Below are 26,532 nucleotides of genomic sequence, written 5' to 3'. Positions count from 1 at the left end.
TGTAACTGCCTGGACCAGGGCTAAACCAGGTCCCAGACTCCATCGGGATTCCCTGTGTGGGCCTCAGGGACTCAGTGCCTGAGCCATTATCTGTTCCCTCCCACGTGCCTTATTAGCAGAACGCTGGGTGAGAAGCAGAGATGGAGGCAGAATTTCATTGCAGGTACTGATATGGGGTGCAGGCATCCCAAGCACTGGTTTAATTCCAGTGCCACAATGCCTACCCCTAAAATTTATTTTTAGAAAAAGAATCTAGGGAATAGGTGTTTAGCCTGTTGGTCAAATGCCCCTGTCTCATAAGGAGTACTTGGGTTTCTTATGTGGCTTTGGCTCTTGACTCCAACATCCTGGCTAATGCAGACTCTAAGAGGCAGCAGTGATGGTTCAAGTAACTTGTGCCCTGCCACTCATACGAGAGACATGGATTGAGTTCCTGGTTCTTGGCTTTGGTCTGGCTTTGTCTAGCCCTTTGCAGGTCTCTGGGGAGTGAAACAGCCATCAGTGGTGGGTAGGGCAATGCTTGTGATCTCTGTCTTTCTCTCCTTACTGTGTCTGTATCTCCTCCCTCCCCCCTCAAGGTAAAAGAAGCTAAAGTGACTTATTAGTGGTAAAATGACTGTTAGAAGTCGAATACGAAGAACGAAGTTAAATATTGCAGGTGGAAACAGCGGGGCTGGTGTGGTACAAGCTGCTGCTTGTGATGCCAGCATCACATATCAGTGTGCTGATTTGATTCTCAGCTGCTGTACTTAAAATCCACTTTCCCACTGATGTGCCTGGGAAGGCAGCAGACGATGACCCGGTGGGAGACTTTGTGAGCTCCGGGCTTCCTCCTGTCCCGGAACTGTCTGTTGTGGCCCCTTGGGGAGTGGATGCAGGAGTGCCCTTACTCACTCACTCTCTGCTCCACCTTACTTGTTGCTCTGCCTTTCAAATAAGCAAATAAATCTCTTCCTTCCCTCCTTCCATCTGTCTGTCTGTCTGTCTGTCTCTGTCTCTCTCAAGATTTGTTTATTGGGGCCAGTGCTGTGGCATAGCATATAAAGCTGCTGCCTTCAGTGCCAGCATCTCATACGGGCTATTGTTTGAGTCCCAGCTGCTCTACTTCTGGTCCAGTTCTCCACTATGGCCTGGAAAGCAGAAGAAGATGGTCCAGGTCCTTGGCCCCTGCACCCACGTGGAAGACCCAGAAGAAGTTCCAGGCTCCTGACTTTGGATCGGCTCAGCTGCAGCCATTGTGGCCATCTGGAGAGTGAACCAGTGGATGGAAGACGTCTCTCTCTCTCTGCCTCTCTATAACTCTGCCTTTCTTTTTTTTTTTTTTTTTTTTTGACAGGCAGAGTGGACAGTGAGAGAGACAGAGAGAAAGGTCTTCCTTTGCCGTTGGTTCACCCTCCAATGGCCGCCGCGGCCGGCGCGCTGCGGCCGGCGCACCGCACTGATCCGATGGCAGGAGCCAGGAGCCAGGTGCTTTTCCTGGTCTCCCATGGGGTGCAGGGCCCAAGCACCTGGGCCATCCTCCACTGCACTCCCTGGCCACAGCAGAGAGCTGGCCTGGAAGAGGGGCAGCCGGGACTAGAACCCGGTGTGCCGGCGCCGCTAGGCGGAGGATTAGCCTAGTGAGCCGCGGCGCCGGCCTATAACTCTGCCTTTCAAATAAATAAATCTTTATAAAATGTGCGTTATAAAAAAGAATTGTTCATTTATCTGAAACTCAAAGTTAACAGGAAAAGAGAAGAAATCTTCCATCTGCTGGTTCACTCCTCAAATGACTGCAGTAGCTGGATCTGGGCCAGAGTAAATCCAGTAGCCTGGACCTCCATCTGGGTCTCCTACATAGGTATAGGGGCCCAAGCACCAGGGAACCAGGTCAAACACGGAGCAGCTGATGCTGGCCTTGTGGCATAGTGGGTAATTGCTCCGCCTGTGATGCCGGCATCCCATGTGGGCACTGATTGGAGTCCTGGCTGCTCTGCCTCCTGTTCAGTTTGCTGCTGATGTTCCTAGGAAAGCAGAGCATCAGTGGTGGAAAATGGCCTAAAGGCTCCTGCTGTTCATGTGGGAACCCAAAAGAAGCTCCTGGCTGCTGGCTGCTGGCTGCTGGCTGCTGGCTTTGGTCCAGCCATTGAGCCATCTGGGAGTGAACCAGCAGATGGAAGAACTCTCTCTGTCTTTCTCGCTCTTTCCCCGTAACTCTGCCTTTCTAATTAACATCTTTCTTCTTTCTGCCACCCCCCTCCGAGCAGCTTTACCCTCCATGCCTCAGTATCAGCCTCAGTTAATAAATATTTTTAAAAAGTGCAGCAGCCAGGACTCTAAACCAGCACTCACATGGAATGCTGGCATTGTAGGCAGCAGCTTAAACTGCTGAACCACAGTGCTAGCCCATTGGGAAGAACTTTCCGATTTGGTTGATGACCTTTTTATTCAGCCAGTTGTAAATTTACTGGTTAGATCCAACTTCTAATCATTTGATTTTTAATTTTTTTATGGAAAGCTCTGCAGGTCCTGATCATTAAGGAAACGTGTCTGTCCACACTTTGTCTAGTTGGACAGAAGTGAGCCCAACTGGCTGAGAAGCTGCCATTCATTGTTCATTTAAACAATAAAAGGATTGTTTGCTATGACATAAGGAAGTGGGTGAGCTAAAATACTGTCCTTTTGTTCGTATTTCTCTACATGTAGTTTCCTTTATGAGGACAAATAAGAAATAAGAGATGATTTTCCTGTTATCTTCTTGTGGCTGGTATATTTGTGGACAGTGTGTTTTCAAGAGCAGTGGGATCCATGTGGTTCATCTAGGGTATAGCCTGAGGCACACTGACTTGTCCTAGAAGGATATAGGCAAGTCAGTTCTGAGATGGCCTTGGGTGTCATGCTCTTGCTTTTGGGGTGGTTTGGTTTCTGTTTTGTACTCTAGTGAAGAAGTTGGAGTTAGAGATTTCATTTGTTCATTCAGCAGTCAGTTGGTGTGTTCCTACTTTGTGCCAGCTGCCAGGATAGGCCATGGTGATGTGGGAGTGTGATACAGAGCTTCCCAAAGGAACTAGGGGGAACAAGAACATTTACGCAGAGCAGAATGCGCTAGCCCGCAGGTGTGAGTACAGCGCCTTGGGCGGGTCACAAGGGGAAAGGAAGGGCACCTGTGCCTGTGGGCAGCATGTTTAAGTAGAAGTGTGAAGTGACCAAGACATGAAGGCGTGCCAGGCATCCCAAGTGCTGGTCTAGCCATGGACGTTCACTGTGTGTTTGCGTACCAATGATAAGTTCAGAAGCCCTGTTTTGTGGTAGGGAGTAGAAGAAGTAGGATGGGGCGAGACTATCAAGGACGTGAGACAACTTGCCAAGGAATCAAGATGATTTCCTGCACTTAAGAAGTCAAAATTGAGTCGTTAGGGAACTGGTGTGATGAGATTGGTGGGGGTTTACATGTTGGGTTTACTGTTAAGCAGGTGAACACTATCAGCATTGTGAGAGAACTGTGAGAATAGGAAAAGTCCAGTCAGTTATGAAAATGATGACTTTGTGAATAAAGGAATTGTACAGATCTCAGTCATAGCGGGGACAGTGGGGGTTGAGGAATGGAAGACTCTCAAAGCAGTCTCAAGCAGATGTAGCCCTGGTTTCCAAGTCATTGGATTCAAGAGAGCAAAGGAGGAGTTGAGGAGTGCTCCCCCATTCCCCATGCCTCTTACTGGGAGGCATGGTGAGTGTCGTCCACGAAGAGAGGACTGCAGAGGCGGGGGTGCTGTGGCAGGGGGAGATGAGGCCTTGCTCTTATAGTTGGCGCTTTTTAAGGCATCCAGATTGGGTACTCTTGCAGCTACCTCCGGAGATGGGAGAGTTAGGCATGTAAGTGCTGTCACTCAGATTGAGGGTGGAATATAATGTGAACAAAGGGACAGAAAAATGGAAGTACACGTGGTATGAGGGAGGTGGTGGAAATCATCATGCAGATGGGAGGAAAAGTAGTAGAGGTGGTGATCTGTGAACCAGGAGGGCAGGCTAGGTTTCAGGGTAGACGATGAGCAGAGAGCAGTGGTGTGAAAGGTTTGAGGGGGAGATGCACTGATTGAATACATGGCACATTGACTTGGCAATTGGAAATGTGACTATGGGTGTCACTGAAAGCACGTGCCTCGTGAAAATCCACATTACCTTGAGTAAGACTGAACAAAAGCCTAGTTTGGATGGGTGTTGAGGAATATGAGAACGGCCACATCTAGTGTGTGTATGTGTGAGCTCTGTTGGCTTTATAAGAAGCGCATATTGTGTGTGTGTGTGTGTGTGTGTGTGAGAGAGAGAGAGAGAGAGAGAGAGATCTAAATAAGGGAGGACTACAGACCCTTTTTTTTCTGAGATGGAGATATGAGTGGTGCTTTTATTATTAAGTAAATCTAGAGATAGGAATATCGTGAAGCCAGAGCCATTTTCTGGGAGATGAAGTCAGGGAGCAGAGTGAGGGGCTCTGTGCTGTGTTTCTTGTATATATTACTTCATTTGGGTTTTTACGCCTACACCACGTGAGGATATATTTTATTATAATACCCATTTTGTAAGTGAAGAAATGGGTTTAGTGGCCACCATTGTAGCAGGGGGAGTTAATTTGCTGCATGTCGTGATTGCTAATATCCCATGTGGGTATGTCATACGAGTACCGGTTCAGATACGAGTTCACTTCTGATCCAGCTGTCTGCCCGTGTGCCAGGGATGTAGTGGAAAACTATTTGAAGGCATGTACATACTAGTGTAGGATACAGTTTAAGACTGCTGTGCGATTCTGGAAAGCTTCATGGTGCTTAGTCATTGCTCCACTTCTGAGTCTACTCTCTGCTATGGCCTGGAAAATAGTAGAGGACGGCCCAAGTCCTTGGGCTCCTGTGCCCACATAGGTTACCTGGAGGAAGCTCCTCACCTCTGGCTTTGGAATGGCCCAGCTCTGACCATTGTAGCCATTTGGGGAGTGAACCAGTGGATGGAAGACCTGTCTCTGTGCCTCTGCCTTTCCAATAAATAAATCTTTCAAAAAATTTCTATTTTTTGATATTTTTAACTTTTTTTAGCTAAAATCTCTCTTTTTGAAAAATTTATTTATTTATTTAAAAGGCAGAGTTACAGAGAGGCAGAGAGAGAGAGAGAAAGAGAAAGAAATCTTCCATCCACTGGTTCGCTACCCAGATGGCTGCAACGGCACCGATCTGAAGCCAGGAGCCAGGAGTTTGTTCTAGGTCTCCCACATAGGTGCAGGGGCCCAAGGATTCGGGCCATCTGCTGCTGCTTTTCTCAGGTCATAGCAGAGAGCTGGATCGGAAGTGGAGCAGGTGGGACTCAAACTGGCGCCCATATGGGATGCGGGCACTGCAGGCGGTGGCTTCATCTGCTACGGCACAGCTAAAATCTTGACACAAACATGCAAATTAGCCTCAGTCTATGCATGGTCAGAATCATTAACACTGGTGGCTTCCATCTGCATATCTTGTTCCATTGGGAGGTCTTCATGACGTTGTGAGTTTACTGCAGCAAGGTTGAAGAAGTAGATGGTATATTCTACTGTTCCCTTTGATCCTGTCACAGACACATGATAGCTCATACAGATGCTCTGTTGAACAAAGTCTTTATGCAGAGGCTAACTGTATTTAGTATATTATATATATATTTAGCCTTAAAGTGCAAGGGAAATCTGACATGTGCTACCATATTGATGGACCTTGAAGGCGTTACCCCAGACACAAAAGGGCAAGTACAATGAGCCAATTTAGATGGGTTACCTAGAGCAGCTACATGGAGAGAAAGTAGAATGGTGGTGTCTGTGCCTGGGGAAAGGTGGAGGTGGAAATTATAGTTTAATGTGAACAGGATTTGAGTTTTGCAAGATAAAAAAGATTCTAATAGGTAGTGAGGATGGTGGCATGATAGCATGAATGTACTTAATGTCATTAATTGTACAGTTAAAACGATTAACATGGAAATCTTTGTTACATATTTTACTTCAGTAAAAAATACTAGCCAGCGCCGCGGCTCACTAGGCTGGTCGGGGCACCAGATTCTGTCCCGGTTGCCCCTCTTCCAGGCCAGCTCTCTGCTGTGGCCAGGGAGTGCAGTGGAGGATGGCCCAAGTACTTGGGCCCTGCATCCCATGGGAGACCAGGAGAAACACCTGGTTCCTGCCATCGGATCGGCGCAGTATGCCGGCCGCAGCGCACCGACCGCGGTGGCCATTGGAGGGTGAACCAACGGCAAAAGGAAGACCTTTCTCTCTCTCTCTCTCACTGTCCACTTTGCCTGTTTAAAAAAAAAAAAAAAAGAAAAGAAAGAAAGAAAGAAAAAAAAAAAAAACAGAAAACCTATGTCCTGTAAGGAAAGCAAGCCCAGTCTTGGCACAGACAGGCCTCTGAACAGCCGCAGAAATGGTAGCATGTGCTACAAATAGAAGAAAGCTCTCTGGAGACACTGTAAACATTTCCTCACCTAGTCTGTGTTTTCCCATTTCAGTTGTGCAGTCTGGTTTTGTGCAGGACAGGGCCGTTGACTTTGTACACTGTCGCTCAGCTCGGGTTTGCTTGGTGTGTCCTTGTGCTTGCTGTATGCTTTGTTCGCCAGCACCATTGCTGCAGACGGGGCTCTGTGTCCCTCGGAGTACCCTCACATTGGTTTGTGCCATTTCTAGTGAAGAGATTGTCTTGGCAGATTTCTCCACTCACAGCGAGAGGTTTTCCTTTTGTCATCCATATGCATGTGTGAAGATCCCCTTTGAGATGATGTGTGTCCCTTGCTGTTCAAATGTTAAAGGTCTAAACATTGACTTAGGATTCCTGCTGGAATCACTCATTACTGAAATGACTCAAAAATTATTGTTACTAAATTTATTTTTATTCCAACGTCTGGTGAATGTTGAAGCCATACTGGGTTAATAGGACTGTGTGGGTCCTCTTGTGCTTGTCTTGCCTTCTGAAGCCCTGTTTACCCTTTCCAGAAGGTTTTTCCTGCAGTCCCAGAGAGTTTAGGCTAAATTCCTCGGAAGACTCAGAGAAATTCAGGGCCCTAGTTATGATGTCAAATACATTACATTGTCTCTGTATCCACGTGTGCTTGCTCCAGAGAAACAGTTGTTAGTGAAGAGGTACCATTTTCTGATTCCGCCATACCTTGAAGCTGTCTCAGTGTTCTTATTCTAAGGAGTCATTAGGTTTTCTTTTTATCTGGATGTGGAAAGGTAATCTAGAACTTCGATTTTCAATGCAGATTTGAACTCTTAGCAAGGTGTTCTCTGGACCCAATTCCAGGGTATGGGTTGTTTATAAAAGCTTTGATGGGAATGTGCCAGTTGCTGTGACACAATCTGGCTTCCCTACCTAGGGTAGAAAAAAATTCTTTCAAAGAGTTATTTATTTTTTTTGAGAGGCAGAGTTACACATAGAGGGAGAGGAACAGGGACAGGGAGGTCTTCCATCCATGGGTTCACTCCCCAAATGGCTGCAGTGAATGGAGCTCGGATGATCCAAAACCAGGAGGCTGGAGCTTCTCTGGGGTCGCCCACACAAGGGCAGGGGCGAAAGGCCACAGCAGAGCACTGGATCAGACGTGGAGTAGCTTGGACTCGAACTGGCACCTGTATGGGCTTTACCCACTGCGCCAGAGCGCCGACCCCTGGTAGAAAGATTTTTGTATCTGTTCTTGGAAGGCAATCACTCCATGACTTAATTCTAAAACCTCCTGACGTTCTTGGTCTTTTCTGGAATTGGCATCTATCTTTTTGATTCTGAAACCAGATCTGAATTCTTGACTCTTCAGTGTTGCTTTGTGAAGCAAGTTTTTGTTTAGTTGTATGCAGGATATGATAAAAGGTATTGATCAGGCTTTTCAGTTGCTCTTTGAATCTTGTGTGACTGTGTCTGTAATTTATTGCTTGAAGAGTTGTCGTGGGCCATGTTTGGAAGACAGTCCCAGTGCCCAAGCTTCTGCCTATGACCCTAATTGTGTATAGACTGTCTTAAATGTAAAAAGATTTTTACCTTTAAGAAAACAAAATATAGACCTTGGTTTCAACCTCTTAAAGGGCCCACAGAAAAGGAGTCTTGTTGTGACTTTGCCTTTGCCTGCTCTAAGTCTTCCCAGTGCTCATCCCTCACTGCACTCACTCAGCATACTTATCCAGAGATTACTTCGAGTGGTGCCTGTGTCCTGAGGCTGCAGTGGTAAACCAGGTAAAGCTTCTTTTTGAGTGAGACAGACTATACACAAGTGAATGGAGCATGTCAGTTTGTGAAGTGCTGCGACCTGAGAAGCTGGCAGGGAGAAGGCTGGAGTGTGCAAGGAGTGGGTTCGTAGGTAGAGTGGTCAGGGAAGGTCATTGAGGAGAGGGGTGAATTAGAGAATGAGGCAGGGCCAGGGCAGAGAGGGCAGCAAGCGCAGTGGTCCTGGTGGGGTCCTGGGAACGAGGAAGGCAGTGTGGCTAGAAGAGTGAATTTGTGGAGGGCCCTTGTAGCTATGCTAAAGACTTGGGATAATTGGTTTATATCTTTACATAATGTCTCTGCATTGATTTAGTGACTGAGGTGAGCATCCAAAGGGCAAGCATTGTGGTGCAGGAGGTTAGGGAAAAGCTTGGAGTTTCTTTGATTTATTTTTATTTTAGTTTTTAGTTTTTAGTTTTAAGGCTTATGTATGCATTTGAAAGGCAGAACGTCTGCGTGTGTGTGCAGGGGTGGGGACGGGGATCTTCTACTGCTGGTTCGCTCCTCAAATGGCTGCAATGGCTGGGTCTGGTCAGGTAGAAACTAGGAGCCAGGAACTGTATCTTGGTTTCCCATGTGGGCGGCAGGGGCCCAAGAACATGGGCCATCTTCCATGGCCTTTCCAGGTGCATTCGCAGGGAGCTGGACTTGCAATTAGGGCAGCCAGAAGCAGCACTCTGATATGGGGTGCTGGCCTTGCAAGTGGCAGTTCCCAACACCGGCCCCTAAGCCGCCCCATATTGGACGGCCTCATTTGAGTTCTGGCTATTCAGTGTACAATCTACCTTCTCGCTGATGCACCTGGAGGCAGCAATGATAGCCTAAATGACACCCACGTGGAGGACCCATATGGAGCTCCCAGCCCCTGACTTTGGCTTGTCTTATACCTGGCTGTTGTGGACACTTGGAAGCGAACCAGAAGACGGAAAATCTCAATCTCCCTCGCTCTTATTCTGTTTCAGGACAATAAAATCTTTTTAAAAACTCCCACATTCCTTGTTTGTAAATAAATAAATGCCATGTGTGTTTAGATCAGGGAGTTGGCAGTTTTTATATTTATAACATTGTGTCATTTTTACTTTTTAGGATGGAACAAAATTCATCTGTATTGGGGCCCTGTATTCAGAGCTTCTGGCTGTTAGTAGTAAAGGAGAACTTTATCAATGGAAGTGGAGTGAGTCGGAGCCTTACAGAAACGCCCAGGTATTTTATTATGTCGGTCTTGCATTGAGTAGCTTCTACATATCTGCATACAGAACAGTAATCATTTTTTTATGCTTTCAAAGAATCCTTCATTACATCATCCACGAGCGACCTTTTTGGGGTTAACCAATGAAAAGATAGTCCTCCTGTCTGCAAATAGCATAAGAGCAACTGTAGCTACAGAGAGTAACAAGGTATGAAACACTTTGCATTGGTAACATTTCATGCTTAAATTCCTGATTTTCGTTCTACTCTTGCCCCTTTTCCATATTTTCATTTTTTTTCTTTCCGCCTAACTAGATCCATAAATACAAAGTGTCTCAAGCCTTAGTAGACTAATTCAGTGTATATTTTTTTTTGTTGACTAGTTTATACTATAATCCAGTGCTACAAGTAGTTTTCCTTTTAGGAGATGCAAAAGCATTTAGTAAGGTACTGAGAAAGGCAAGGATGCTAAGAAGTTGTGAAATACAGAGGGAGAGACTATGAGTGGTATATCTCAGTTTTCAGTGAGGCTTCGGAACCCACAGTTAGTGCTGGTGGTGGATCTTACCGCAAGGAAGGTTTCTCAGCAGGGAATGCTTGTATGTGTGTAGAGAGGTGCTTTGAGTAGCAGAATATGAACTGGAGAAGGTCGTCCCTAAGTGCTTTACAGAGAGGGACATTTCATTTTGGAGCAGGATAACTTTATTTATTTATTTATTTATTTATTTTTTAATTTTTTTGACAGGCAGAGTGGACAGTGAGAGAGAGAGAGACAAAGAGAAAGGTCTTCCTTTTGCCGTTGGTTCACCCTCCAATGGCCGCCGCAGCCGGCGCGCCATGCTGATCTGATGGCAGGAGCTAGGTGCTTCTCCTGGTCTCCCATGGGGTGCAGGGCCCAAGCACTTGGGCCATCCTCCACTGCACTCCCGGGCCACAGCAGAGAGCTGGCCTGGAAGAGGGGCAACCGGGACAGAATCCGGCGCCCCGACCGGGGCTAGAACCCCGTGTGCCGGCGCCACAAGGCAGAGGATTAGCCTAGTGAGCCGCGGCGCCAGCCCGCAGGATAACTTTAAAGAGACCTAGAAGACAAATTTATGAAACTCATTTCAAAATTCTTGGAGGAAGTATTCACTTTGGCTAATGCCTTAAAGATGGCCCTAGACATTATTTCAGTGACTGCTATTCTGATTTATTTTTGTGAAGAAAATATTCTAGTTGTATTAAGAACATATTCTGAAATACTTCCCTTTGTTCAGAAAATTTTAAATTTTAAATTGAGTGTATATGCCTTGCCCTAGTTTTGACCATAGTCCTTTTAGAAAGGTCAGTTACCTTTGAATAACCTAATATTTTATTTTTCAGGTTGCTACATGGGTGGATGAAACTTTAAGTTCTGTGGCTTCTAAATTGGAGCACACTGCTCAGACATACTCAGAGCTTCAGGGGGAGCGGATAGTTTCTTTACATGGCTGTGCTCTGTACACCTGCGCCCAGCTGGAGAACAGCTTGTACTGGTGGTGAGTGCGTAGGCAGGGGGGCTTCTTCTCTGGGGATGTTCTGTGCACAGACGTGCTGTGCATGGCAGACGTGAGATACTGCTTAACAGAGAGGCAAATTGCAAAGTAAATTAAAAAAATTTACTTGTAAATTTATAGAAGTAATACATACATAGTGACTAATCATTGCATTTTATAAAACTATGAAGTGGAATAAAAGTAGAGTCTTAAAACTCAAAGATACTGATTGTTAGTATTTGGGAGTGGTATTCTTATTCTTCTACATAATCATATTTTGCTTTTACATAATTTGAATAGGTTGTAGGTTGTTTTCTCATTGTATGAAAATTGTTTGCCTTATTTAATTATAGCTTTACCATTAGAAGGTGTCTTGATTTATCTCTGATCTTGAGTCTGTATTTGCAGAGTAATATATGGGGGGGTCTATTAAAATATGACTTGGAAGAAAGATATCAATTGATACTTTTTTAATTCTAATTCTAAAGGTTTATTAAAACTGTATCCAGTTATTTGTTAAACTTATGCCAAAGTTTCAATTGAGGGTAATTGCACATCTTAATACTGTGTGGCCAACATATTAGAGAAAGAATACTACTCATGCTTAAATGACAATATGTGTAATTTCATATGTTTTTAAAGATACTGATTTAAATATGCTGCTTATTTGATGACTTTATGTTTTTCTTTTCAGGGGTGTAGTCCCTTTTAGTCAAAGGAAAAAAATGTTAGAGAAAGCGAGAGCAAAAAATAAGAAGCCTAAATCCAGTGCTGGTATTTCCTCAATGCCGAACATTACTGTCGGTACCCAGGTAAGTAATTAGAATCGAGCCTGTTATCTCAAGGGCCGTTATTTCACTCCAGAATCATTTTCTTGGCATAGCATTGTGATGCGGTGGGTCAAGTCACCATTTGTGATGCCTGCATCCCATGTCAGAGTGCCTGGGATGCAGTCCTGCTCTAGTTCCCAGCAGGTTCCTGCTCGTACTTCAAGGCAACATTTGATAGCCAAGTCCTTGGGTTTGGGTTCTTGCCACCTGCCTGGGTGTCTTGGCTTCTGACTTTGATTTGGCCCAGCCCCAGCTATTGCGGGCATTTGGGGAGTAAACCAGTGGATGGAAGAGATCTCCCTCTCTTCTCTGTTTTTTCCTCTTTCTGTGTCGCTCTGCCTTTCACATGAAATCAAGAAGTAAAACTGAAAAATCAATTTCTCCATCTGTGAGTAATTTCATGGATGAGCATCATTTGATGGACCAACTTCCCATAGTGTAAATGTGCTTTTTTGGCCCCAAGATTATGTTTACTTGAAAGAGTTACAGAGAAGTCTTCCATCCAATGGCTCAATCCCCAAGTGGCAGAAGTGGCGAGGGCTGAGCCAGGCTGAAACAAGGAGCTTCATTTGGGTTTCCTACATGGGTAGCAGGGGCACAAGCACTTGGGCCGCCTTCCACTGCCTTTCACAGGCCATTAGCACGGAGCTGGATTGGAAGTGGAGCAGCCAGGACATAACACTGGCCCCCTCATTCTTTTTATAGATTGTTGCCCATTGTTTAGGTTTCCTGTGGGGTGCATCTCCTCTGTTTGTCTGGTTTTCAGAATCGTTTGAAGGGGCTGGAGCAGTGGGATAGTGCATTAAACTGATGTCTGCAGTCCCGGCTGTTCCACTTCTGATCCTGCTCCCTGCTAATGTGATTGGGAGAACAGTGGAGGATGGCCCAAGTGACTGGACTCCTGCAATCCTGTGGCAGACCCAGTACAAGCTCCTGGCTCCTAGCTTCTGCCTGGGCTTTAGCCCTGGCCATTGTAGCCATTTCAGGAGTGAACTAGTGGATGGAAGATCTGTCTGTCTTTCCGTCTCTCTGTATCATTCTGATTTTCAAATAAATACATTTTTAAAAGAATAAAAATGAATCATTTGGTACTTTACCAATGCATTCTGGAGCTACCCTTGCCTGAAAGATTGTTTTCTTTTGTTTGGTCCTTGGACTAGACCTACTCAGTGTATTTAACAGGTATTTCAGGGGAGTTGAATCATCTGAGGTTTGGAGGAAGGATTGTCATTATGAAGCAGGAGATGGGGATCTTCCATTGCTGGTTTTTTGTCTGGGTTTTTTTGGTTCTGAGATAGTTTTAATCTCATAAAGATACGTTATGGAAGGAGATTTTTTTTTTTCAACTTAAGTTTTTGGAATAATATTTTTAGCTTTATAGTTAAAGGCTTAATGGTCCTACTAAATAAAGATCAACAAATAAAGAGTTAAAATACCATAATCCAGCAGGAAGATAGGCAAGGATTGAAGATGATTCTGTAGTACTCTGAGTGCTTAAAGTGTCTAGAGACTCCTGCCAGCTCCCTGACACCTATTCTTCTTAGTTACTGCTAGGTGTGATGCTGCATGGCCTTCGTAGGGACTTTGGTCACAGTAATGTATGGACAACAGATTACAGCAGACAGAATCCAGCTGTCTTCTGTTAAAGCAGTTGTTAGATTTGCAAAAATGTAAATATGCCACTTTTCTCATTTTTTGAAAATTATTTTTCTGAAAACGTGTTTGTATTAATATGGGCTTCTGTTTCTTAAGTATGTAAGAATTTCTCACCTTTACTAGTACATTTAATCAGTTTTAACTTACAGATTATTCAAACTAGTTGTGGCCCACATAGTCACAAGAATTTTGAGAAACTTAAATAGTACTCAATGATGAGAATGAGTCCTGAGAAAGAGAACTGTCATTACTGTTTATTGTTTATCTTCATGATTAAAGTTGATGCTTGTATTCGTTATAGCAACTGTATTCATTATAGCAACTGCTATAAAGAATGTTTAAGAATTTCAAAGTCATTGAAAGTTAGACAATTGCTAGCTTTCATTGCATAATGTGCTAATTTCCTCATGCAGTGTTTTGAGTTCAGGATTTTTCTCATCACCTTAAGGCAGTATTATTTGTTTCCTGCATCTGAACTTGTTAGTTACTATCTGAGCTGCAGTTTCCAAACCCAGTTTAGGTGTACATATTCCTCTTTGTGGCACTGGTTGTTGGTTGGTTTAGTCCCCTTCACGGTTGTCTTGTTCTTACTCTTTTATTGGTCTTCTGATTAGAAAGTTCTCAGTCACTTTGTGCTGTTCTGCATTGTTGTGCTGGTTCAGTTATTTATGTGACCTGTGTTGCCCAGGACTTGTACTGTGCCTCTGTTTGCACCCTCCTGTCTCTTTCCTCTTCTCACTTTTTTTCTTTTCTCACTGCTGCTCTTTCTACTTCTCTCCTCTGGGTACTTCTCTTTTCCTATTTAGTTCAAATCCTAATTTCTGTTGTCAAAGTTTCTTGTCAGCTGGACTCGTATTATAGTAGGATGGCATAGCAGCTAACTTATTAGCAGGTGGGATTGCATTACTGTATGAAGAGACGTTAGAAAACAAAAACATGCTGAAGAAAAGCTTGCAATAAAATATATTGGTATTGGGGCTGGTGCTGTGGCATATATGGGTAAAGCCTCTGCCTGCAGTGCCAGCATCCCACATGGTGCTGCTTCAAGCCTTGGCTACTCCACTTCCAATCCAACTCCCTGTTAATGGCCTGGGAAAAGCAGCAGAAAATGCCCAAGTGCTTTGGCCCTGCCACCCACATGGGAGACCCTGATGAAGCTCCTGGCTTCTGCCTGGTTCTACCCTGGCCATTTCAGCCACTTGGGGAATGAACCAGAGGATGAACTATCTCTGTCGTCGTTCCCCCCCCCCCCCCCCCGCCACGAACTCTGATTTTCAAATAAATAAATCTTAAAAAAAATTTTTTTGGTGTTAAATTGGTGAAAGCATATTAAAATTCTTGGATGGAGAACTAAGATTTTGTTTTAAAGCTGTAGAAAACTGGAGGTCTCAGGAAAATGTTCCTGTGTTAATATCAGAAAGAACTGTTGGTCAGCTACACCTACATTCACAGATTGGTGTGAATACACACACACACACACACACATTTAAAGATTTTATTTATTTGAGCAATAGAGTTATGGACAAAGAGGGAGAGACAGAAAGGTCTTCCATCCACTTGTTCACTTCACAAATGATGGCAGTGGTTGGAGCTGAATGCATCCAAAGCCAGGAGCCAGGAGCTTGGCTCTTGGGCCAGGCAGTGGCCCAAGCACTAGGGCCATCTTCCACTGCTTTTCCAGGCCATTAGCAGAGGATTGGAAGTGAAGCAGCGGAGACTTGAACCAGCGCCCGTATGGGATGCTGGTGCCACAGGTGGAGGCATAGCCTACGACACCACAATGCTGACATCTCTCTCTCTCTCTCTCTCTCTCTCTCTCTCTCTCTCTTTTTTAAAGATTTATTTTACTTATTTGAAAGGGAGATAGAGAGATGTCTTCCATCCACAGCATCACTGGCAGTGGCTTTACCTGCTATGCTACAATGCCAGCACCCACACTCCCCCCCACCCCTGCCCTGTGCACTTTTATGATTTATTTATTTATTTGAAAGGCAGAGTTACAGAGAGGCAGAGGCAGAAATACCTTCCATCTGCTGGCTTGCTCCCCAAACGGCTGCAGCAGCTGGAGCTGGGCCGATTTGAATGCAAGATCCCGCAGCTTCTTCCGGGTCTCCCACATGGTGCAGGGCGCAAGGGCTCAGCCATCTTCTATTGCTTTCTCAGGCACTTTAGCAGGAGCTGGCTTGGAAATGGAGCAGCCGGGACTCTAGTTTAAATGTATTGCTATCTGCTTGTGTTTCCAGTATTTATAAGCCACAATAAAAACTGTAACCTTCATATATGCCACTGGTCAAGTGTAATGTAATAATTTGTTAATGAACAGAATGCCAGTAGTATTGGGCTATTGGAGAGATCAAAAGAGATCCCCAGAAATCATGTTCCTATTTCATATGGCACGGTGGTTGGTATGTTTGGTAATAGCATCTGACAGGCAGTTGGTTTTCAGAGGATGGTCTGAAGTTACTCCGTGGCAGAATTCCTAACAGTAATGTTTATATTTTCTTTGTTCATTTAAAAGAAAAATTATAATATCCACAAAGCTTTTGGTTAGTAAAAAACAAGACTCTGGGGGAAATAAACATTGATAGAAATGAAGTTGTAGAACCCTTATAATAGCATCATGAATTTTAAAAGAGTAATTTCAGATTACAGGAAATGAAGTGTAATTGAAGCTAATGATAAATTTTGAGCAGGTAGCTGAAATTATTCCCACTCATGAACTTCAGGACTGTGCTTTCTTGACAGAGCTCTAAGTCAGTGTTTTCAGCCTAACTGATGGTAAGACTGTCTGGGAAAGCCAGGAAGCAGTACTTGCATGTATTGCATTGTCATGCAGCTGAAAGAATCGAGTTTGGTTTAAAGTGACTTCAACTTGGTGGTGATTTTCTTTGTTTGCTAGGTATGCTTAAGAAATAATCCTCTTTATCATGCTGGAGCAGTTGCATTTTCGATTAGCGCTGGAATTCCTAAAGTTGGTGTTTTAATGGAGTCAGTTTGGAATATGAATGATAGCTGTAGATTTCAACTTAGATCTCCTGAGAGCTTGAAAAGCATGGAAAAAGCTAGCAAAACTACGGAAACTAAGTAAGTACTTTCTCCTAACTAATCGTGTGTTTATGTCAGTATCTTATTTGATCTGTATGGGATTAATAAAGGAAGACTTAGAAGTGTACAGTGACAGAATTTGGGAATTGCTAAGTTTTTGCCATTTTCAGCTTGCTTAATATTTGTGTGAGGGTGCTTTGAAAGGTTTGTGGGAAAATGAAATTAAAAGATGCTGTGGGATCCACCACGTTTGTATAGCAGCACTGTTCACAGTAGCCAAGATGCAGACTTGGCCAAGGTGTGAATAATCAGAGGAATGGATAAAGAAAATGTGTTTTACACACACACACACACACACACACACACACACTGGAATATTATTCAGTTATAAAAAAAGAATGAACTCTTGCATTTGCAACAAAATTCTTAGAGCTGGAAGATGTCATGTTGAGTGTCATAAACCAGACACAGAACGACAAATACGTGGTGTTCTCCCTTACATACAGAAGCAAAAATTGGCTGAATGAAGAAAGTTCAACATTCTGAACACAGAATGTTGTTAACTTAGAGGCTTGGTGGGATGGGAAGGATAAAGAGTTTGGTTTTAAAAAAAAAAAAAACAAAAACAAAAAAATGGAGAGGTTGGGATTGTGGTTCGGTTTGTTAAGCTACATCCCGGATCTGGCTTCCTGTTAATGCACCTGGGATGGCAGCAGAGGATAACCCAAGTGCTTGGGCCCTTGCCATCCATGTAGCAACCTGATGGAGTGCCTGGCTACTGGCTTTGGCCTGGCCCAGCCCTGGTTATTGTGGCAATTTTGGGAGTTAACCATAGGTGATAGATCTCTGTCTTTGTTTCTCTCTCTTTCTACCTGCCTTTCTAATAAATAAATCTTTTAAAAAGAAAAATCATTGAAGCTGGGTATGGTTCATTAATTGTGACAAATATACTAATATGGAAAGTTAAAAGGGAAAATGGAGTGAGGGTATATGGGAACTCGACAGAGTACCACCTCAGAATTTTTGTTTCGTAAATTTTTTTTTTTTTTTTTTTTTTTTTTTGACAGGCAGAGTGGACAGTGAGAGAGAGAGAGAGAGAGAGAAAGGTCTTCCTTTGCCGTTGGTTCACCCTCCAATGGCCGCCGCTGCAGCCGGCGCACCGCGCTGATCTGATGGCAGGAGCCAGGAGCCAGGTGCTTTTCCTGGTCTCCCGTGGGGTGCAGGGCCCAAGCACCTGGGCCATCCTCCACTGCACTCCCTGGCCATAGCAGAGAGCTGGCCTGGAAGAGGGGCAACCGGGACAGAATCCGACGCCCCGACCGGGACTAGAACCCGGTGTGCAGGCGCCGCAAGGTGGAGGATTAGCCTATTGAGCCACGGCACCGGCCTGTTTCGTAAATTTAAAGTCAGTAATTAAAAATGTTTTTAATAGAAAAGATAATGTGAAGCAAGGCATTTGGGGCGGTGGTTAAGATGCCACTTGGGTTGTCTGCAACTTATGTCATAGTGCCTGGGTTCAGGCCTCTGCTCTGCTTCCTGTTCCAGCTTCCTGCTAATGCATATCCTGGCAGGCAGCTGGTGATCACTCGAGGATTTGACACTGACGTGACAGACCTGGATGGAGTTCTGAGCTCCTAGCTTCAGTGTGACCCAGCCCTGCTATTGTGGGCATGAGAAGCAAAGCAGCTGATGAGATCTCTCTCTCTCTCTCTCTGCCTTTCAAAAATAATTAATAAATAAAAATACCAGATTATTTGTTTCAGAATGAAATGAATAACAAATTTGTAATTTAGTTTTCTAGCTAAAAACAAATTGCTGCCTTGTGATAAATTATTTTTTTTTTTTACCATTTGTAGAATTTTGTATAGTTGCTATACGTAATTTCATATTTAAGATTTATTTATTTATTTGAAAGGCAGAGAGAGAGAAGAGAGAGATTGCTCTTCCATCTGCTGGTTCACTCCCCAAGTGGACGCAATGGCCAGGACTAGGCCACACTGAAGCCAGGAGCTTCTTCCAGTTCTCCCATGTGGGTGCAAGGCCCTAGTACCTGGGCCATCTTTCACTGCTTTCGTGAATATAAGGAGAATCTTCTTTCTTCTCTTAGGCCTGAAAGTAAGCAGGAGCCAGTGAAAACGGAAATGGGTCCTCCCCCATCTCCAGCATCCACGTGCAGTGATGCCTCCTCCATTGCCAGCAGCGCCTCAATGCCATACAGTAAGTTTTATGTGAAGTTCGCGATGCCCGAATCAGAGCCCAAGAGCTATGTTCAGTTTGTTTCTTGCTTGAGGCAGCTCTTAGCGTTTGAAAAATCCTTTTTATATAAGTTTCTAGTAGATTTTTTGTACAGCTTTATTTAAATTAAAAAGTAGTTTGTACAGTGTTGACTATAATATCTAAACTTCATGGCAGTGGTAGAAGGAAATGACATGCCTCTAGGTAGAGTACCTGCCCCCCTGCCTGCGCCCCTCCCCCTCCCCCCGAGACTCTTACACACATTGGTTACAGCGTGGCTGCAACTTGTGCGCAGATTTATAGAGTTTGTAAACCTAGACTCACTATTGTACCATGGAGCTGAAGTTTTGATTTTATAGTGTAGTTTGTTTATTTATTTATTTATTTATTTTTGACAGGCAGAGTGGACAGTGAGAGAGAGAGACAGAGAGAAAGGTCTTCCTGTGCCGTTGGTTCACCCTCCAATGGCCGCCGCGGCCGGTGCACTGCGGCTGGCGCACTGCGCTGATCCGATGGCAGGAGCCAGGTGCTTCTCCTGGTCTCCCATGGGGTGCAGGGACCCAAGCACTTGGGCCATCCTCCACTGCACTCCCGGGCCACAGCAGAGAGCTGGTCTGGAAGAGGGGCAACCGGGACAGAATCTGGCACCCCGACCGGGACTAGAACCCGATGTGTCGGCACCGCAAGGCGGAGGATTAGCCTGTTGAATCACGGCGCCGGCTCAGTTTATTTATTTATTTTTAAAAGGGAAAGAGGAACGGAGGGTGGGAGGTGGGGAGAGAGAGAGAGAGGTCTTCCATCCTCTGGTTCACTCCCCAGATGCCACAACAGCTGAGCCTGGACCAGGCTGAAACTAGAAGGCTAGAACTCCGTCTGGGTTTTCCATAAGGGGGCAGGGGCCCAAGCACTTGGACCATCCTCTGCTGCTTTTCCTAGGCCATTAGCAGGGTGCTGGATCAGAAGAGGAGCAGCCTAGACTCTAACTTGTGCCCATATGGGTTGCCAGAATCGCTGATAGAGGCTTTACCCACTATTCCATAATCCACCCACTAGAGTAGTTATTTTACAGCTGAGGAAATTTAAAATTAAACTTCAACAGCTACATTATAGTTTTCATTTATTTATTTATTTGAAAGGCAGAGTTACAGAGAGGCAGAGGCACAGAGAGAAAGGTATTCCATCTGTTGGTTCACTCCCCAGATGGGTGCAGTAGCCGGCCAGAACTGGGCTGATCTGAAGCTAGGAGCCAGGAGATTCTTTTGGGTCTCCCACACAGGTGCAGGTTTGGGCCATCCTCCACTGCTTTCCCAGGCCATAGCAGAGAGCTGGATTTGAAGTGGAGCAGCCAGGACTCAAACCGGCGCCCATATGGAATGCTGGCACTGCAGGAGGTGGTTTTACCCGCTATGCTGCAGCACCGGCCCCACATGATAGTCTTTGAGGACATAGAACAGCCTATCAAGTCCTCTTTTTTAAGCCTTGGTTTAGTCACCCTAAGTTTTGAGTCCAAAATACATGTGTATTTCTTGTTTGTAGTGATGTTAGTGTAGGAAGGCATTAACAGTTGTAGTTTCTTTCCTGTGAATTTATTTGAAGTAGAAGTTGGTCATAAACCAGTGCCGTGGCTCACTAGGCTAATCCTCCGCCTTGTGGCGCCGGCACACCGGGTTCTAGTCCCGGTCGGGGCGCCGGATTCTGTCCCGGTTGCCCCTCTTCCAGGCCAGCTCTCTGCTGTGGCCCGGGAGTGCAGTGGAGGATGGCCCAACTGCTTGGGCCCTACACCCGCATGGGAGACCAGGAGGAAGCACCTGGCTCCTGCCTTCGGATCAGCGTGATGCGCTGGCTACGGTGGCCATTGGAGGGTGAACCAACGGCAAAAGGAAGACCTTTCTCTCTGTCTCTCTCACTGTCGACTCCGCCTGTCAAAAAAAAAAAAAAAAAAAAAAAGAAGAAGAAGAAGTTGGTCATAAAACTCCAGAAAGCAGTCATTCATGACATTTTTATCTAGAAGCCTCAGTTATGTATCCCTTTAAAAATGAGCGATTTTCATATATGTAGATGAAATCTATAAAGTCTCTTTCACGTTTTCTTTTTGGTACTTACCATTTTGTTGTTGTCTAAGAACGCCGCCGGTCGACCCCTGCCCCGAAAGAGGAGGAAAAGGTGAACGAAGAGCAGTGGTCTCTTCGTGAGGTCGTCTTTGTGGAAGATGTTAAGAATGTTCCTGTTGGCAAGGTTTGTTCCAAATATCTTAGAGCTGATTCCTCGCAGGAGCTGCTATACTGGTTATGCCAGCATTCGTGGTCGGTGCGTGGTGTTTGCCCTGTCTTCCTGGGCTGTTTTCTATGTATCGGCTTCAGCGGCTTCTTCGGTTCCATCCCTGAATCAGATGCATCTCTGCTCTGTCTCTCTTCTGTGCCCGAGAGATGAAGAGATGATGTTCCTCACTGAGCTTGTGTGGCTTTTATCATAACAAGAACTCAGACGTGTTACTGTGGAGTCATTGCACATTTACTGAAAAGTTGCATGGAGATACATAATCTTTTGATGATTCATCCTTAATGCTGAAAGAACTTAGTAGTTTGGTTACACAGCCTTGCATTTCCCCCTCTCCTCCTGAAGAGGGTTTGTCCTGGAGTCCGAGTAGGTGGAGGCCGTCACTGTAGTGTCCTTCATTTCACTTTCTCTCCATGCAGTACCGAGTAAACCCACAGCTGTAGGATATCTGCGAACTAAAGGTTTTTCCTGATGCTCTTTAGTGTCCAAAACTTGACGGTCTTCTGTATATAATTGAAGCAAAGGGCCGGAGCGCCATACTGAATGGTTTATAAAGGCCTTTGTCATACAGCACGCCATCTGATTAACTGCAGTGTATAATTATGGTTAAGTGTTTTCTTCTGAGAAGCTTACACTGGCTCCAGATTAGAAGTGTTGATGTTTGGACAAAGAGTGCGGGACTGAGATCCCCGGGTGTCAAGTCCTGTGTGTATGTGGTGTTTACATGTATTAAACTGGAATAACATCACAGACCTTCTCAGCCACGTTCACTTAATTTCAGATTCTCAATAGCCACTGAGGGCTGCTGCTTACTGTAGTGGATGGCGCTGATAACTGTCACACAGTGTCACACAGTATGGCTAGTAATGAGGGAAGGTGGGAGATGTTCTTGGGTCATGTTTGAATTTTTCAGTTGATTGCTAAACATTCATAGGCTGTATTGGCTGCATGAGTTGGTTTTTCTCTGAATATAGACATCAACAGCAAAGCTTTAATGAGTCTGTCCAGGTTAATTTTATAACCTGGTTATCACTGAAGAAACATTCTCTTAAGGAGTTAAATACCTTTTAAGTTAAGCTAGTTCATTGAAGAGATTTTGTATGTTGATTTCATATAAGCTGTTGTTACTACTCAATGTGTGTGCCCGTACTTCTAGGTGTTAAAAGTGGACGGTGCCTATGTTGCTGTGAAGTTTCCAGGAACATCCAGCAACACAACCTGTCAGAGCAGCTCCGGTCCCGACGCCGACCCTTCGTCTCTCCTGCAGGATTGCAGGTTACTGAGAATTGATGAACTGCAGGTGGGTGTGCAGAGCCACTGAGCAGGTAAACGTGGGGCTGACTCCTTGAATGTGTTCACTAAGAGTCAGTTTCTTTTTTGTCATACAGGTTGTCAAAACTGGAGGAACGCCAAAAGTTCCGGACTGTTTCCAAAGGACGCCTAAAAAGCTTTGCATACCTGAAAAAACAGAAATATTAGCAGTGAATGTAGATTCCAAAGGTGAAGATTTAAGTTTTACCAGTGTCCCTTCTCTGTACCACACTCACTGCCCCGGCAGGAAATGGGAGTAGGGCCAAGTGTTCGGGCAGTGACAGATTTTGTCCTCCTGTGTAAGATTGTGGAAGGAACTGTGTGTGTCTGAATTGACTTACCCTTGTGGCCAGGGCTGTGAGCATCTGCTCAGTACTCGTCCAAGTGACTGACTGTGTAACAGCTTCTATCACTTCTTTCCCCCGCAAGGTGTGCATGCTGTTCTGAAGACTGGAAATTGGGTACGCTACTGTATCTTTGATCTGGCTACGGGAAAAGCTGAACAGGAGAATAATTTCCCTACAAGCAGCATCGCCTTCCTTGGTCAGAATGAGAGGAATGTCGCCATTTTCACTGCTGGACAGGTAAAGGCTCATGTTTGCTTGAGAGAAATGCTAGGGAAACACTGTTATCGTTGTGAAGGTTAGGGTTTGTATTTGGTTTGCTTGTTATCAAACTATTAAAGAATGTGGGATATTTAATAGATCCTTATAGTAAGTTTCTTATTTGATCAGTATTACTGACGATTATTACTGGTATCTACTTAGAAAAGTAATATACTATTGTGAAAATCAGAGTTTTTATATATAGCCAAACTTTATTATTTCCCTCTATGTATAGGAATCTCCTATTATTCTTCGAGATGGAAATGGTACCATCTATCCAATGGCTAAAGATTGCATGGGAGGAATAAGAGATCCTGATTGGCTTGATCTTCCACCTATTAGTAGTCTTGGAATGGGTGTGCATTCTTTAATAAATCTTCCTGCCAATTCAACAATCAAAAAGAAAGCTGCTGTCATCATCATGGCTGTGGAGGTAATTGGAATTCTGAAAGTACATGGCATTCTGATGTAGACGACACTGCTGAAGCATATGGAAACAGTCTCGAGTAGATCCTTCATTGCCCCTTCCTGCCTTCCAAGAGTTACTATTAGTAGTGTGTTAGGATAACAAAACAAACCAGTGAGTATAATGTAGAGTTGGGAGAATGTGTACATTTTTTGATAGGTCCAAGAAGTAGGGATTTTATGTGTCAGTGAGGAGCAGTGGATGAGGCTGGAGAGAGGCACTGTGAGGGGTACCTGTGTGCTAATCCTAAAGGGCCTGACTTTACCCTGAAACCTCAAAGTGGTATAATTTTAAGTAGATAAATGGGAAGATCAGCTTTTTAGAAAAGATCTTCTATAAAGGGTGGGTTTTTAAAAAACAGGTATTGGATAATGGAAATTTAGAGATCTTACAGGTAAGAATAATCCAGGTTAGACAAAAACAATTATCTAGATTGAACTCTTGGAAATTTCAGAGATCTTAAGAATATAGAAGCTATAAAGCTTGGTAACTGGATATCACCAATAAATAAAAGAGTTAAAAAGCTTTTGTCTTGAGGGTGGTTGATTTTAGAGAGGAAATATAGTAGGAGAAACAACTGGTAAGGGAAGAGGATGAGTTTAATTTTTAGTGTGCTGCAGTTGAGTATTTATGAAATATAGAGTTTTCGTTCTCATCATTGAAAGATGTTGGAGCAGTTTGAAGACTGATGTGGTCTTTAAAAGAGCACCTGATGACATGCTGGGTGTACTTAGAGGGACAGGGTGAAATTTCAGAGACAAGTTAGGAAGCTGTTAAAGTAATGTGGGTGAGAGTTGATATGGACTTGGCCCAGTGATGACACTGTAGGTACACTAGATATGTTTTGAAAGTAGAACCAACAGGGTGTGCTGATGGCTACAGGAAGTAATGGCAGTTACAGGAAGTGAGAAGACAAAAGATTTTGAGAGAACGAAGTTGCCATTTCTGAAGATGAGGCCTGTCAGGTGAGGAAAGGTTCAGTAAGTAGGGGGTGGCATCAGAAAGTTGGTTTTTAGACTTGTAAAGTTCAGGCTTTCAGCCAAAGAGGAGATGAGAGAGAAAAAGATAGATACCTGAGTCTAAAAGCCAGGAAGGGGAAATAGACATGGGGCTGTTATTTAAAGGAATTACACTGAGGATCATCAGTATTGTGGATGAAAGGTCCAAGGACTGAGCCGTGAGAATACTCGTATCATTTAAGTGTCAGGATGATAACATTTTGAGAACATGCATACGAGATCAAGAAGGGTCATCCATAAGAGTTGGAGGACAGCTGGACTCAGGGGAATTCTAGAAGCCAAATGAGGAGTATGTGTCAAGATGTAGCAATCAGGTATGGTAAGTGATGCTAAAGACTGGATAAACTGGGTACTGAGTACTGACTTGTGGGTTTGACACTATCTCCTTTATTGTTGACAGCGGGCATGAAAGCTTGATTAGTGTGAGGTATGCAGAGAATGGGAGGTGAGGAACTGGAGAATTTTCTATAAAGGGTGGAAATGTAGCATAATAGGGGGACATACACCCCTCAGTAGGTTAGAGGTGGTTAGTAAACTTTGTATTAAAACTTCTTTTCAACGATTTACTTGAAAGACAGAGTGAGGCAGGCCATGGTGTGGATCTCTCATCAGGTTTACTCCCTAAATGTCTGTAACAGCTGGGGCTGGGAGCCTGGCACTCAATCTGGGTCTCCCACATACATGTCACAGACCCAACTGCTTAAGCCATCACCTGCTGCCTCCCAGGGTGCTCATTACAGGAAGCTGGAATTGAGAGCACAGCCGAGACTCCTGCCATCACTCCGGTGTGGGATGTGGGCACTTCCCAAGTCTGCACCCCATAGCAGTGCTTGCCCCTGCTTGGAGCTGCACCCAAAGTAAGACTGACTGCAGGTGTTCCTGAGAGCTCCTGAGTTGTTGTTTGTAGACATATTTTCGTACATCTGGGATTATAATCTAGACTGACAGTTCCAAACCACAGGGGGCAAGGACAAGGAGATGACTGTGATCTGAACTTGACCCCTAGAAATAGTCGTCCACTCATTAACATCATAGAGTTTGATATTTTAGAATCCAGACTTTCAGTTGCTTGTGAAAAATGAGACCTGGTAAAAGTAGGCCCCCTTATACCCACCTCATGAAAACATTAGACTCCGGCTTTTCCATCCTGTTTGTATTCGCTCAAGTTCATTGCAGTCCCTATGACCTGCAGTTTGTTGCTGAGTCATTTTGTTGCCATTTATTGTAGGGCTTGTTTTACCCACAGCCTCCCTCTCCCGTTTTTGTTACTTCAAAGTTGGGCATTTGATTGTGTGACACCTGCACTTAATCAGCCCAGTAAGGATAGACAGCCAGCATGTCTGTGTACCTCAGAGACTAGTACTTACCGCACAGTAGACGCAAGACATTTTTTACTTAACTCTGTGCCCTTTGCTGTAAGAATAAATGACAAGTACAGCGTACAACCCAGCTGAAAGTGATACTGCTATCTGTATTGTGAAAATCTATGCATCACCTTGTAGGCTGGAGCTGAGAGCTTCCTGTAGAATGGCTGCTTCTAACCCTGAAAACAGTCTGTATTGTCTCAGTGTGCAGCACACTCTCTTTATTTTAGTTGCCTTTGAAAATATTGGACCTTTGTTCTTTAGAGAGACTTTGACATATCTTCTTTATGAATGTTGTATAAATATAAATTTCCACATTTGCAAAGTTAGTATCATGTGGCCCACATGAACTCTGGAGCTGTTAGGTTATCTCAGATCCAAAATGGCCTAGCTCCCATGTGGTAGGGAGTGGAAATGTTTTCTTATGGAGGCGCCCCCCTGACTCCCCCTCCCCCGCCCAAGCCTACCCAGTTTTATCTCTTCCTTCCCTTAAGGAGGACAAGTTATTCAAATGCTTGCTTGCTTGCTTGCTTTATTTATTTATTTGAAAGAGTTACACAGAGAGAGGAGAGGCAGAGACAGAGAGGTCTTCCATCCACTGGTTCACTCCCCAATTGGCTGCTACAGCGGGAGCTGCGCCAATCAGGAGCCAGGAGCCAGGAGCTTATTCTGGGTCTCCCACATGGTTGCAAGGGCCCAAGGACTTGGGCCATCTTCTACTGCTTTCCCAGAGCTGGACTGGAAGTGGAGGACTTGAACCGGTGCCCATATGGGATGCTGGCACTGCA

General features: G+C 44.5%; 1 protein-coding gene across 9 annotated transcripts in view; it reads left to right on the top strand.

Annotated features, from left to right (window-relative positions):
- UBR5 (ubiquitin protein ligase E3 component n-recognin 5) overlaps positions 1-26,532 on the top strand; it is a 157,657-nt gene that overhangs the window by 74,527 nt on the left and 56,598 nt on the right. For all 9 annotated transcript variants that reach the window (XM_070075377.1, XM_070075376.1, XM_070075375.1 and 6 more), the window contains exons 10-20: positions 9,321-9,437; positions 9,521-9,631; positions 10,785-10,939; positions 11,631-11,748; positions 16,322-16,506; positions 18,575-18,684; positions 20,825-20,937; positions 22,136-22,279; positions 22,368-22,479; positions 22,720-22,874; positions 23,131-23,328. In XM_070075377.1, coding sequence (XP_069931478.1) covers positions 9,321-9,437; positions 9,521-9,631; positions 10,785-10,939; positions 11,631-11,748; positions 16,322-16,506; positions 18,575-18,684; positions 20,825-20,937; positions 22,136-22,279; positions 22,368-22,479; positions 22,720-22,874; positions 23,131-23,328 — 1,518 coding nt within the window. The remainder of the gene's footprint in view (positions 1-9,320; positions 9,438-9,520; positions 9,632-10,784; positions 10,940-11,630; positions 11,749-16,321; positions 16,507-18,574; positions 18,685-20,824; positions 20,938-22,135; positions 22,280-22,367; positions 22,480-22,719; positions 22,875-23,130; positions 23,329-26,532) is intronic.

Source organism: Oryctolagus cuniculus, chromosome 6 (genome assembly GCF_964237555.1).
Source record: "Oryctolagus cuniculus chromosome 6, mOryCun1.1, whole genome shotgun sequence".
Lineage (NCBI taxonomy): Eukaryota > Metazoa > Chordata > Mammalia > Lagomorpha > Leporidae > Oryctolagus > Oryctolagus cuniculus.
Note: the sequence above shows the minus strand (reverse complement) of the source record. Positions and strands in the feature narration are given on the sequence as shown.